This window comes from Micropterus salmoides, unplaced genomic scaffold (genome assembly GCF_014851395.1).
Source record: "Micropterus salmoides isolate LMB-PRFRI ecotype aquatic unplaced genomic scaffold, ASM1485139v1 Ms_hic_scaffold_19, whole genome shotgun sequence".
NCBI classification, from domain to species: Eukaryota; Metazoa; Chordata; class Actinopteri; order Centrarchiformes; family Centrarchidae; genus Micropterus; species Micropterus salmoides.
The window spans coordinates 17,315,026-17,329,933 of NW_024041039.1; the positions used below are offsets into that span (position 1 = coordinate 17,315,026).

At 40.1% G+C, this 14,908-nt stretch overlaps 1 protein-coding gene across 1 annotated transcript in view; it reads left to right on the forward strand.

Annotated features, from left to right (window-relative positions):
* Positions 1 to 14,908, forward strand: part of asap2a (ArfGAP with SH3 domain, ankyrin repeat and PH domain 2a) — a 71,177-nt gene that overhangs the window by 39,503 nt on the left and 16,766 nt on the right. Inside the window, exons 5-8 of the mRNA XM_038729025.1 lie at positions 9,305 to 9,354; positions 13,953 to 14,082; positions 14,512 to 14,597; positions 14,829 to 14,904. Coding sequence (XP_038584953.1) covers positions 9,305 to 9,354; positions 13,953 to 14,082; positions 14,512 to 14,597; positions 14,829 to 14,904 — 342 coding nt within the window. The remainder of the gene's footprint in view (positions 1 to 9,304; positions 9,355 to 13,952; positions 14,083 to 14,511; positions 14,598 to 14,828; positions 14,905 to 14,908) is intronic.

Genomic DNA, 14,908 nt, shown 5'->3' on the forward strand with positions numbered 1-14,908 from the left:
AATGTACACAAGGAACTTTCTGATCAAAGAATAAGTAAAGAAAATGAATTTTTAGCACAAGAGCCGACAGAGTGTGTTGGCCACCATCGCTTCTCCTGCGTGCTTGGAAAAGGTGGGGTGAGCGGTGTCTGATGGCGCATTCATATGGTGTTGGAAAAAATCTGAATTTTTTTTCCCTTCTTAAATCTTTATTTCAAAAAGGGAAATAAAGTGTACATGGGACATAAAGAAGAGTATACAAATATATAAGTAGACACAAATAATGAAACCTTGCCAGGGGTAATCTATATTATCTAAAGATATTAAAAGATGTCCATATGTTAACAGTTTACACAGCCTTTTTGTTGTTGGATTTAGGAATTAAATTGATTTAAGATATTGTAGATGTCTGCGTGTTGTTTATACGCTCTGATAATGTTAATACAACAAATCTTTATATTAGCGTCCATGTTAATTCCACATTTCGACTTAAGAGCACGTGAACACACACTGAAGTCGGAGGAACAACTTCCACTCGGGAACTTACACACTGAACTTTTAATGCCAGCTTTTAGTAATTGACCATTTCCGATACTTGGTGCTTTGGACACATTTCAGTCTGTACAGTATTGAGGTTTAACACATTGCCCTACCACCTTAAATACTGGTGCATCCCATTACTTAATAAACCAGTCAGTCATGTGTGTCTACCAACCGGACTAAACCCAGACAGACTCTTGTGTGCTGGCTCTGCTGCTCTGTAATGCAATCAGCACTCGTTACTGTCCGTGGCAGTCTGTGACCTTTAACTCTCCGGCCACATGATTGGCTGCGGTTTCCACCGAGGTATGTTATGATTAAGCCAGCTCTGTAATGAGGCTGGTTGCCATAGAAACACCGGTGGTCCCCATGACCTCGACCACTTGGCTCTGTCTCGACCTCTGAACTGTTTGTCATTTCTCTTCTCCAGCTCTTTTGCACATCTCAAGTGCAATGTTTTCTTTTCAGCTTCTTTCTGCTTTTCTCTTCCATGGTTTCCTTTTTTGTCTTTTTGTCTCTTTTCATAACTCCACTACTGTTTCTCTCCCTCTTTCTTTTACCCTGTCTCCTTCACTCTGTCCCCTTCGCCCACACACTCACTCTGCAGTCTGGCTGTGGCAGCCAGTCACATCTGTAATGCTTACGCACTTACTGCTCATTAGACCTCTGATGATTCTCATTACTCCACTGACATGGGGCTAATGAGCTGCTGGTTATTTTATACCTCAGAACACACACACACATTTACATAAATGTCACCACTGTCAGAAAAGATATTAAGCCTCCAGTGACAGAAGAAGGAAAAGTAAGGAAGAAAGTAGAGTGAGTAATCTAGAAATAAAATGATGGATTATTTCGTGTGTTCGTTCACGGCTACACCCCTCTCCCAACCTGTTGCTCACGTCCACAGCCTGAGGCCGTTCCCTCGTCCCTGCCTTCCCCTTCATCATCTTCCTCCTCCTCTCTCATTATCCTGCTTCTTCACTCCTGTCCTCTTCCAGGAGGAAGTTCTTGTTAGGTGAGGGTGAAGAAGGAAGAAGTTCAGGCGTGCATGACGGGCGAGAAGGATGGAGCGCATGATGAAGTGAAGGGTGGATATGGAGGAAGAGAATATGTAGGCCTGGACAATAAAACAATAACAATAATTATTGCGATATACTTATTTTCAGTAACAATATAATAAATGTTCAATAAATGTATGATTTTATTCACTTGAATCATACAATAAAAATTGAATCAATAAAACATTTTGTTAAGATGTTTATTTTGTTGAGGAAAAAGGACTGAAAAAAACTTTTACTTAATTTTACTCGTGCATATTTGTTGACAAAGATTTTATCATAATTGTTTTGAATGTTCTGCCTCAGATTTGTAAAGTGATCCACTGTTTGGCATCAAGTGTTGCCCATGAAGAACACCACAATTAACCATCAGGTTTCTTCAACTTTCACTCAGGAGCAAAAATCTGCATTTAAACTCGATAGAAGTAATGATTTGACATTTATCCTGATCATTTTCGATAATTATCGTGTTAATTATCGATATTGAAAGATATGAAACTTTTTATCGTGATAACATTTTTGGCCATATCGTCCAATATGTATTTAAAAGATCAGACAAGTCTATAGAGAGAAATTGGTCTCAATATTAATGACAAATGTGTGTTTCATGATCCACAGGATTTACAAGTGTAGAAGGTGGATTTATTTGTCACAATACAACAGGCTGTAGAGTGAAAATGAGTTTGTAAGTCTCTTCTGCGACGTAGCAGACAATATACATTAATATTAAAACAATTATAAAAATGGTAAATGGAAATAAACTATTTTACTATTTTTATGTTACCAACCAAATTGACCAACAATTTCACAAATAAATACAACTTGAATTTTTATGATTTTAATGAAATTAATCTAAAAAAAATTAATTAATCTAATAAAAGTTTTATTTACATCTATAGGGGTCAGGAAAGGGGCACAGTCTCTATGTGCTTGATGTGAAACGGTAGAGTCAGTCAATTTAAATATACCATATAACACCGGAATATTACATGTAAAAATACTTTTAATTACTGAAATATTGTCTGAGCTATTGTATGTTTCGGGCTAACATGCTTCCCACTTTGAAATTCAGCACAAAAAAAAAAAAGAAGGCTGGCACCCGAGCTACCACCAGCACTTAAACGCAACATGCATCTGTGGATCAGAGGCAGATGGGAAAAGTCTCAAAACGCCACAAACAAATATAACCCAAATCCACTCATGTTAGGTGATCTGTGCACACGCATTCAGCAAATTGAAAATAAATGCAAAATGAAGAGTAATTTCTCTCCATATGAGGCTGCTGCAGGGAGACTGAGCATACAGAGAGGCAGGTAACAGCTAGGAAAATACTTTTAGGGGTGTGATAAGGATCAGAACAGCCAGGGAAACGGGAACATCTCAGTGAAGAAGGTGAATAAATGACATATCTAAAAATGTCATTCCTAATTATCTTTCAATGCACAAAAAGTGAAGTCTGGTATCTTAAAATGCTCAGCAATTTCTGCAGCTGTGTGGCAGCTATAATAGTCACCAGTAATTTCATTTGATTTAACTCAAGACTTAATGGCTTTCTGGTGGCCGTTGTTCCCCCCAGAACTTGTTAATATTCTTCTAGTGCTGTCTTTGGCTATGAGTGCGATGAACTAACTGCGAGGGAGGCAATCGCTAATGGCTGTCTGACTAGAGCTAACACCGAGCAACCTGTCACCGCTGTTACTCTACTAAAATCCCACCATTTTCCACCTCATCTACCTCCTTCAGTGGTCATTTCACCGCAGAGGGCGAATGGCATTTCATGTTTAAAACAATAAAAGGGACCTTGTCATTTTTAGGCTGCCTTCAGTTCTTGCCTTTTAAATGCTTTCTGTGGTGTAGGGCACGTGAAACCAGGTTAACTGTGTACATTGCAGACATTTAACTGAAATAGTTTTTACTCAGGATACAGCTCAGTCTGCGCAGTACAAGCCAAAAAGGCTGGAGTGGGGTCCATGGAAGACCCAGGAGTGTTATTACTGAAGATAAACACAATGCACACACACAAAATGGAAAGTGCTGAGTCCACAAGACCATTCTGCTAACAGCGGACTTTCAGAGTGGACGCCTCCATGATGTCATGCCTGCAGCCGACCCTCTCATTCTTCGCTTATTGACCAGTCTGTGTTTTTCACCCAGCATGAGTGATATCAGCTTATCACTATTCAATTGCAGTGTCTGGATAGTTGTGGCAGAATCCACGGTGCGTGGGTGTGCGTGCGTGCGTGTGCGTGCGTGCGTGTGTGTGTATGTGTTAAGGAGTGGGAGATGAGAGGTCTGTGGTCTAATGCTTTTTGGAGTGCGCAGTGATGCGAGTCCAGCTGCACTGTGTCTCATTGTGGTTCAGTGGGTTGTGAATGCTTGCTGTTTGAGATTTTAGATAAGAGCAGATTACTAATAAAGGCTTTTTCTCATTGGTTTGTGTTCTATAAACTCTGCTATCAACAAAAACATCAGCAGCATCAGTATTTTTTAGAACATTTAAATGTCAGTTCAACCAAATTATAATAAAGCATATTTTTTCCCACTTACCTACTAGTAGTATCTAGCCGTGCAGATGTGGTTCAATTTGTTTGTCTCTGAGTTTTATGCCTCCACTTCTTCACAAAAATAGCTTTATTTTTTTTTTTAAAAGGTAACATGACTTTGCAGAAATACTGTAGTGTTAGTGTCCTTGACTACTTTCTGCACAGAAGTCCTCCTACCAAATTGACCATTTTTTAAGTATGTACATTCAAAAGTCCACCAGTGATACAGGTCCAAACTAAACTCTGCCTTTGTTGCTGCTGACCAGGTTGAACATTATATTACAGGGCTGGGAAATTGTGGGAGGAATGTGTAACAGGAAGTGCTATTGCTTGAAATGTGTTGTAGTGGGCAGTAAGAGGTGATAAGTTTGCAAATGGAGGGCCTTGTGAAGGGCATGACATTCCTCCACCGTCCTTTGGATTCAGACAGACAGGGATTCAGGGCGCTAAGAGCTCGTTGCTCTCTCAGGGAGTGTTTTGCCCAGTGCCCAGTGCCTATTCTGCTCTGCCATTCTCTGCCCTGCGGTGCCTGTATCTGGTATTTTTAGCCATTGTTACCATTTTTCTCCTCTCTCTGGCTCTGACATTTCCTTCCACTCAGCCTCTCTTTTCTTTCTGACACTCTCTTGCCCTGCAGTTTTAACAGCTTCCTCTGTTGCTTTGACTTTTTTATTTCACAGGCTTGTTCTTTTACTTCGTTCTTCAGCTTCTTTTGTACTTTTATGGTCTTTCACGCTCTTTTTCCTCTTGTGGTTTCTGCCCTCGAGCTGGTTGACTGAATGGCTGAGTGCGCCTTGGCTTGGCCCAGTGAACCAGACCGTGATCCTGTGGGCTGACAGGTTGAGCCTGCCACTCCTCTGCTGTTGAAGTGGTCCACAGCGGGATCACAGTCCTCTCTGGAGCGCAAACAATGCACTCAAAGCCATAAGCTGTGTGTCTAGCTGAATTAAATATGTGTGCTTTTGACGTTTATGGAGAGAAATGCACAGTAAGCCAGATATGAGTGCTGCTTAAGGTGTAAGTGCTGAATTTGTTGTTGAATTTGTGTTTGTTTTGATTTGAGTTTTCTATGGCTTGATTCAGCAGGTGCTTACTGCGTTTTTTGGCATTTTAAGTACAAAGACAACATTTGAGGTAGATGTGACATAATTCTCATGATTATTTGTTGTTATTGTTGCAAGACGTTAAGCAGACTTTCCTGGTATTCTGGCTCTGGTATCCGCAAAAATTTATTTTGTTGAATTGTTTTTTTTGGGGGGAGGGGGATGACATGGCCAATTGCGCACTGTAATGTCTGCTTTTGTTTATCCTAATTGCCGTTTAATCAGACACGCAATGTCAGGGATGCTGTTTAATCAGGTGTTTTGCTCAAGCAGCTGTTGAAAGCACACCCAAGATGATGAGAAATCAGCGTCGCCTGTTGGCGGTGTGAACAGAGGAATTGCGTTATGAATGGCAAAAGGTCTGCTTACCCTCAAACCCTTCACCGTGACCTCGCCCGGTTCCCTGCTGAGACAGCTGTGGGCTGCTCTGCATCTGTGAGAAGGATGATTCAGCTTACTGATTCACATTGTGATGAAACACACACCTGTAACCGCACACACTCCCCTAGTGTTAAATCACAGCTCGCTGTCTTGTCAGGAGTTAGATACCAGTCTTATATGGCTAAGTAAATACTGTATGAAGCTACCACCAGCAACCAGTTAGCTTAGCAGAAAGACTGAAAACGGGGAAACAGCTGGCCAAGCTCTCTTCAAGGTAACAAAATCTGCCTACCTGCACCTGTTAAGCTCACAAAGTCACTGAGCCCAGCCAGTCCGGCACAAACCCTCTCATAAAACCACAAATTGTACTTTTTATGCTATGGAGTTTTGTCCACATGAAACAGGAGATATAGTAAGTTGATAAGTGAGTTTTAGAGGTGCTGCAATGTGGTTTTCTAGTCGTTATGGTAAGATAAGCTTATCAGTTGCTTCTTTTTAGTTTCATATTTACCACACAGACATGAGGTTGGTATTGATCACCTCATCTAACTCCCAGCAAGCGTATTCCCAAAATGTTAAAATATATATAGTAAAAGGCGACAAACTCCTGTCACAAGGTCACAAAGTGACACAATTGTTAAGGCAAGGCAAGTTTATTTGTATAGCACAATTTAACAACAAGGTAATTCAAAGTGCTTTACATAAAACATAAAAGCAACAGGGAAATATGTAAAAGTTTAAATGCAACATAAAATATAATAAAAGTTAGTTAGCAATCAGGGTTAAAAGAGTTAAATGGAAAATAATACAAAGAAAAAGAAAACAGGACAGTAAAAGGTGCAGTGTAAGTTAAATCTTAAATATTTAATTAATTAAAAGCAATGGTAAAAAGAAAAGTCTTCAGTCTTAATTTAAAAGAACTGACTGTTTCAGCAGACCTGCAGTTATCTGGGCGTTTGTTCCAAATATCCGGAGCATAATAACTGAACGCTGCTTCTCCTTGTTTAGTTTTGACTCTCGGGACAGAAAGCAGACCTGCCCCAGACGACCTGAGAGGTCTGGATGGTTCGTAATGAAGCAGAAGATCGGAAATGTATTTTGGCCCTAAACCATTTAATGCTTTATAAACTAACAGCAGGATTTTGAAATCAATTCTTTGACATACAGGAAGCCAGTGTAAAGACCTCAGAACTGGAGTGATGTGATCCACCTTTTTGCTCTTAGTGAGGACTCGAGCAGCAGTGTTCTGAATCAGCTGCGGCTGTCTGATGGATTTCTTAGGGAGCCCTGTAAGGACACTGTTACAGTAGTCAAGTCGACTGAAGATAAATGCATGGATAAGCTTTTCCAGGTCCTGCTGAGACATAATCCTTTAATCCTTGATATATTCTTCAGGTGATAGTAGGCTGACTTTGTAATTGTGTTAATATGGCTCCTCAAATTCAGGTCTGAGTCCATGACTACACCAAGATTTCTGGCTTGATTTGTGGTTCTTAACAGATTGAAGTCGAGCACTGACTTTCAATCGTTCCTCCCTGGCTCAAAAAACAATAACTTCAGTTTTATCCTTGTTTAATTGAAGAGAATTCTGGCACATTCAATTGTTGACCTGCTCAATACAGTTACTCAGCGCCTGTATGGGATCATAGTCCCCTGGTGAAATGGTTATGTAAATCTGTGTGTCATCTGCATAATTATGGTAACATATTTTGTTGTTTTTCATAATGTGAGCCAGTGGAAGCATGTAAATGTTAAACAAAAGAGGTCCCAGAATGGAGCCTTAGGGAACTCCACATGTCATTTTTGTCAGCTCAGATGTGTGATTACCTATAGACACAAAGTAGTCCCTGTCCTTTAAGTAAGATTCAAACCAATTTAGTACTGTGCCAGAAAGTCCAACCCAGTTTTCAAGTCTGTCTAGTAATATGTTGTGGTCGACCGTGTCGAATGCAGCACTGAGATCCAATAATACTAAGACTGAAATTCTGCCACTGTCAGTGTTTAAATGGATGTCATTGAAGACCTTAACAAGAGCTGTCTCAGTGCTGTGGTGTGGTCGAAAACCTGACTGGAAGACGTCAAAACAGTTATTTAGTGCCAAGAAAGCATTAAGCTGTTGAAAAACAGACTTTTCAATGATTTTACTCAGAAATGGGAGATTTGATATGGGCCTATAATTGCTCATTAGTGAACTGTCTAGATTGCTCTTTTTTTAAGAGTGGCTTAATGAGTTTTCAGGGCCTGTGGGGAAAAAACCTGAGAGGAGAGACATGTTGACAATTTGTAGTAAATCTGGGGCCATGCATTTAGACACATTTTTGAAAAAACCTGTTAACCTGTTAGTTAGCAGAATATCAAGGCAGCATGCGGAGGATTTCAGATGTTGTATTATGTCCTCCAGGTTTTTATGGTTAATAGAATCAAATTGTCTCATGCTATATGAATTGTTTTTAAGTGGACACAGGGACAAGACATATCCTGTTACTGATAGGGAGGCACTGATTGCTTGTCTAATTGTTTGAATTTTGTCTGTGAAGAAGGAAGCAAATTCATTGCAGGCCCTGGTGGATAGAAGTTCAGAGGCTACAGACACAGGAGGGTTGGTTAGCCTGTCGACAGTAGCAAACAGGGCACGTGCATTATTAGTGTTTTTGGTGATGATGTCAGAGAAGAAGGACCGCCTTGCATTTCTCAGCTCTAAATTAGAAATGCGAAGTCTCTCTTTATCGATGTCATAATGAACCTGGAGATTTGTTTTCCACCACCTGCGTTCAGCTTTTCGACACTCTCTTTTTTGAGTTCTAACCAGCGTGGCATTTCTCCATGGAGATCTTCTCTTACCAGAGACCACCTTCACCTTGGCTGGTGCAATGGCATCAATAACATTTGTAATTTTAGAACTGAAATTATCTACAAGCTCATTGACTGAGATCCGTGAGAGGGCGGGTGTTGAGGAGAAAGCCTCAATAAATTTTTCACTAGTATTTTCAGTGATATGCCGTTTTGTGATCACCTCTGTTTTAACATTTGTGTGCACGCAGATAGCACTCTCAAAGAAAACACAGGAATGATCAGAGAGAGCAACATCAGTCACCACAACCTTGGAAATGTTCAGACCCTTGGAGATGACCAAGTCCAAAGTGTGCCCCTTATTGTGCGTGGGCCTTGTCACATGTTGAGTCAGTCCATAATTATCAAGAACACAAAACAGTTCTTTAGTCCCTCTTTCCTGGGGGTTGTCAACATGGATGTTAAAATCACCAACAATAACCACACAGTCAAAGTCAATACAGATTATAGACGGCAGTTCACAAAAGTCATCAAAAAAGTTTGCACAGTATTTGGGGGGCCTGTAGATATTTAGAAAAATAGCTCGAAGAGGAATTCAGCTGAAGAGCCACATATTCAAAAGAAGCAAATTCAAGATTTAAAGTTCATCCTTGTCCATGGAAACAGTAGTTGACAAAACAATCTTACCACAAGGTCCATTTAGAGCATTTATTCATTTGGCAGACACTTTTATCCAAAGCGACTTACATTTGAGGAACAACATACAAGAATCAACAGTAGTAGCTGTTTTTAGACCTTTCTGTCAAATCAAAAATAGTTATTATTATGCGATCAATTAATCAACCAATCATTTCAGCAATATATTCCTGACAATTGTTTACAATTTTGGCTTTTCTGTTTTTTACAGGATCTGAAAAAGCCTTTTGACAAAGCCTGGAAGGACTACGAAACTAAAGTGTAAGAAACCTAATATCTAAACTCAACACCTTTTCATTTATTTTCATAAATAGAACTAGACATTAACATGTTTCAGTTCAGTGCTGAAACTAGTCTTAACTCGTCGATTTAAAGCCATACATGTGTCAGTCAGTATGCTAAAATGAAATGTGCAGTGTGTGTCTTGTCTCTGACTTGTCTTGACTAACCGCTCTGCCCTTCTAACCTCCATTGTGATTTTCTGTCAACACGTCATTGATAATGTGAATAACCAACTCTCACCATCACCTTTCCACCTCCACCCTGACACCATTGTGAATGTGCATGCAGAAAACACATGACGTTTTATAGCACTTTCATATATTTTACAAGCTGCAAAGGACATTCTTTACTGAAAGGGTAATACACTTTCTCTCCGTTTCGATCAGACAATACGGGCTTTGTACTGACATCGAGAGTTCAGCCGGATGCTATGTGACCGTTCCTGTGCGTCCCAACTTATTCTTATGATTTGACTCTATTAATGGCAAACAGGGGCCATCAATAGAGCTCAGTTTTCTGCCTGACTGGGAAAACCAGCCAAACACCCCGACATATCCTGCCGCTTTTCTTCATCAGTGTTCGTCTCCAATCTCTCTGCTGTCACAATAATGACTGTTTTCATATTCAGACACAGAGAGATGAATTGATTTCTGATTCCCTAATTTGGTTTGCAAAGCTCTTTGCATCCAACACCCGAGTTTGAATTCTGTTTTCAGTCTGCAGGTTGTGGGTTGTCTCACTTTTGAATGCCGTTAATTCAGGAGGAGTGTTAAATCTAAAATCTAATTACTAAAATCAGACCTTTTTTTTTTTTTATTTGAATGCACAATGTATCTTTCTTCTTTATTTCCTAATTGGTAAATCACTCCCTGAACTGACAGGACTAAAAGTGAATGGATTCTCAGCCCAATCATCAGTCAGTCAGTTTGGCTGGCTGCCATACACAATAACATGTGTCTATTAATTGCAGCCCTGATGATGCTGTAATGTTGTCAGGGCTGAAGATTTATGCCATGACAAAGGCCAGCAGTATACTCGCAATGAAATTTAATTTGGCTTGTTCAAATGGCGAGTTTACGATGAAAACTAAAGGCTGCCTGAACTATTTTAATCTTTATGGCTGATTGTTTCCAGTTTTCCAACCATGTCTGAGACTGTTACGTTGGTAACAGCAAACTGCTTATGTTTTTTGGAATAGCAAAAAGAGAAAGGAAACTAACTTTAATTAAGTCTATTTTCACCATGACTCACCCTTGAGTGAATCAAAGCATTTGTTTGCAGCACCATATTACACAGCATTTGTGAACATGCCAAATTTTGTTTCAATGCTAGTATCCTGCCTGCCAAACAATGAATATTAACAATAGAACTGCAGCTCGCTGCGGAGTGTTTAGTCAAAATAAAGAAGAAAGTACAAAACACTTCACTTGAGGGGCACTAGATATTTATTGTGCTACAGCAAGAATCCAGAGGTTTCTTTTTATCGCCTTTTGTAAAGTGGTGCGACGTAATGAATCACAGTGTGAAGGAAGTAACAAGGCAGTTGACAAGAAATGTTAATGGAATAGTTCGACATTTTGGAAGAGATGATAAGCTTAGCTTAGCATAAAGACTGACATTAATTGGGGAAATAGCAAGCCAATAACAAACCAAAGGGTAAAAACGTCCAGTTGTTGTTTTCACCTAACTCTCGCCAGAAAAAGAATGTATTTCCCAAAATGTCAAAGTATTCCTTTAAGACTAGCTGGTAGTTTTATATTATAACAGAATGTTTGAAGATTGCTCATGCAGTCCCACCACTTTGATTTTTCCTCTTTTTAAAGTTAAATTTTGGAATGGCCTTTTTGTATTTATTTGTTTTAGTCATACAGTTGCAGGCAAATGTGTGTGAACCCTTTGGCGTTACCTGGATTTCTGCATAAATTGGTCAGAAAATGTGATCTTCATCCAAGTCACAACAATAGACAAACACAGTCTGCTAAAACTAATACCACACAAACAATTATATGTTTTAATGTTTTTATTGAACACACTGTAAACATGCACAGTGCAAGGTGGAAGAAGTATGTAAACCTTTGGATCGAAGAACTGGTTGATCCTCTTTTGGCAGCAGTAACCTCAACCAAACGTTATCTGTAGTTGCAGATCAGACCTGAACAACAGGAGGAATTTTGGACCATTCCTCTTTACAAAATGGTTTCTGTTCATCAATATTCTTGGGATATCTGGTGTGAATCACTCTCTTGAGGTCAAGCCACAGCATCTTAATTAAGTTGAGGTCAGGACTCTGACCGGGCCACTCCAGAAGGCATATTTTCTTCTGCTGAAGCCTTTCTGTGGTTGATTTACTTCTGTGCTTTGGGTTGTTGTCCTGTTACATCACCCATCTTCTGTTTAGCTTCAATTGGCGGTCAGATGGCCTTACATTATCCTGCAAAATTTGTTGATAAACTTTGGAATTCATTTTCTATCAAAGATAGCAACCCTTCCTGGCCCCGAGGCAGCGAAGATGCCCCAAACCATGATGTTCCCTCCGCCATACTTCACAGTTGGGATGAGGTTTTGATGTTGGTTTGCTGTGCCTTTTTTCCTCCAAACAACTCAACTTTGGGTTGATCTGTCCACAGAATATTTTGCCAGTAGTGCTATGGAACATCCAGGCGCTCTTTTGCAAACTTCAGATGTGTAGCAATGTTTTTTTTGGACAGCAGTGGCTTCCTCCGTGGTGTCCTCCCATGAAATCCATTCTTGTTTAGTGTTTTACGTATTGTAGAGTCATTAACAGAGATGTTACCATGTTCCAAAGAATTCTGTAAGTCTTCTGCTGACACTCTAGGATCCTTCTTAACCTCAATGAGCATTCTGCGCTGTGCTTGTGAAGTCATCTTTGCAGCACAGCCATTCCTAGCGAGAGTAGCAACAATACTGGACTTTCTACATTCATAGACAATTTGTCTTACTGTCGACTGGTAAACATCAAGGCTTTTAGATATTTTGTAACCCTTTCCATCTTCATGCAATTCAACAATTCTTAATCGTAGGTCTTCTGAGAGCATGCAGAAATCCAGGTAATTACAAAGGGTTCACACACTTTTACCTGCAGCTGTATATCTTGCACTGAGCCTAGTTGCAGGTCAAATTGATTACACAGTTGAACAGGAGGGAGTGAAGTCTCTGTTAATGCACACGAACAGCTCTCAAGCAGCTAGCGGTCATTGACAAATTCGTCCCTCGTAGAGGGAGCAAACCGCTGCATCCTTTTTGCAGGGAGTATGCTGTCAGCATATGGAAAAGAATGCCCTGTTGCATGGATTGGTGCCTCCTCCCCTCCTCTGTGTATGGTGTGTTTTCCTGATTGCCTGTGCAAGATACTGTATTCCGAGTTTATGGTCTTTGTGAAAAATCAGCCCTGAATAGTGATTGTTAGGCAACCAGGCATGTGAAAGGTTTCAACAGAGCCAGTGCAAGAACATCATGGGCTCACACCCTCATAGGTCTATCCCTGACCTTTTAAACACATACCTAACCTTAATCCTATCTACATAATAATACCTACACATAGCCAAATACCTAATGCACGTCAATTATGAATAAAAATAGATTACCCTTTGGATTTGAACTTCAAATTTATAACAGTCTGACTCAGTAAATGAGGACTGATGAGTTTAGTTATTCCCTCTAGCTGACATCTGCTTTCTAATTTTTTCTGATTTATGTAACCATTTCCACTGCCATCATCAGTGAGAAACAACAAGTGTTCGATTTTGCTCACAAGCTTTATACTAATGATAGAAAGCGTTTTACACCCTCCAAATGCACTCATGAGCTCAGTGCAGTAGATTCCCCTCTTGGGAATTCTGATTTTATAGATCTGTTTCAGTGTAATCGTTGCCGCGTCAGATGTTTCTCCCCTGCAAATTTAGTGTTTACTTCAGTACGTTATACATCTGGAAATGCGCTACTATAAAAACAGCGATGGCTGTTTGCTATGCATCTGAATGGCTTTTTTAGCTCAGTTGTCGGGTAGGGAAACCTCAGTGTTTAACTCTGTGGAAGAAGCAATGCCTCCAGGACACCTACCTCCATTAACATCACTTTCTCCAGGGATGGCTTTATTCCTACAACGGGGATGAGTTGGTGGTGATGTAGGTGTTGTCATTGTAGTGTTGTGAGAGGAAGACGAATTATCCTATCATAAGGAGACGTTATGTCCCTGCTGGGTTGAATGCCACGGTTACTTCGCACAACAACAGAACTTAAAAACACATCACATGCCTTCATTTTAAAATTTAAAGACTGCTTACTACCTGCATGATTAAGATGATCTTACACAGACATTAACACTGACATTACTGTTACACCAAAAAATCCAAATCCCAGTCATTTCTAACCTTATAGCTAAAACTAACCCATCATGTAATTAGCAGAAACCACTGACTTCTCAGGGAGCCATCTTCTTTATCTGCCAGATAACAACAGGGCTGATTTTGCAGAGCACCACACTATTTATGCATTTACGGCGCTGTTATGGAGGTGCTGTGTGCTCATCGACCTTCTGTGATGTCACTTCCTGCCAGCACCAAGATAGAGAAGGAGAAGAAAGAGCATGCAAGGCAGCACGGGATGATCAGGACAGAAATTAGTGGGGCGGAAATCGCTGAAGAGATGGAGAAGGAGAGGAGATTCTTCCAGCTGCAGATGTGTGAGGTTAGTCGGACTAATGATTGGATCATCAGATTGCCGGTCGTTTAAATATGTTTACTAAACAAGTAACTTTTAATATGCACCATGAAACGTAAAAAATGGGACTCCTATTTTCAGAAAATGACTGCACAAAGTTAATGCCGCATGTAACAGGTACCACTTCCTGTAAAAGTATGTCTTTGCCAAACGTAATTGAAAGGTTGGCTATCTCAGAATAGGTGTTTGTTTGTAGTGGTCTGTACCTCTTTGATGTTTTACTTCACTAAAACTTTACTTGAAAGATGAAGTCTATTTTTTACTTTGTGTAAGTGTGTAGATATGAGATGAAAGGGACGATGTACATGTTTGAGTTGGAGCTGTGGAGTTGCTGTTCCCTCTGAGTGAACCCGGCCTCACCCTGTCGGACTAAATCTGTATTCAATATGGTTACAGTATCTCCTCAAAGTCAATGAGATCAAAATCAAGAAGGGGGTGGACCTGCTGCAGAACCTCATCAAGTACTTCCACGCACAGTGCAAGTAAGACCTACAAATCCTGTACCCAATTAAACTGCTTTGGTTTCCAGTGAACCAGAAAAACATGTTAGTTATATTACATTATTTTGCTTTTGATTTGTGATAAACCTAATGTTGTCATGTGAGCAGTTTATCCAATTTAAGGCACTCAAATATAAATTCAGACCCATGTTGTGGCAATTCTGTGATGCTAATGTGCGCCTGCTATGTTAAATTTATGTGCTTCCTGTTCAGTTTCTTTCAGGACGGGCTGAAAGCCGTGGACAATCTGAAACCTTCCATAGAAAAACTGGCCACAGATCTGCACACGGTGA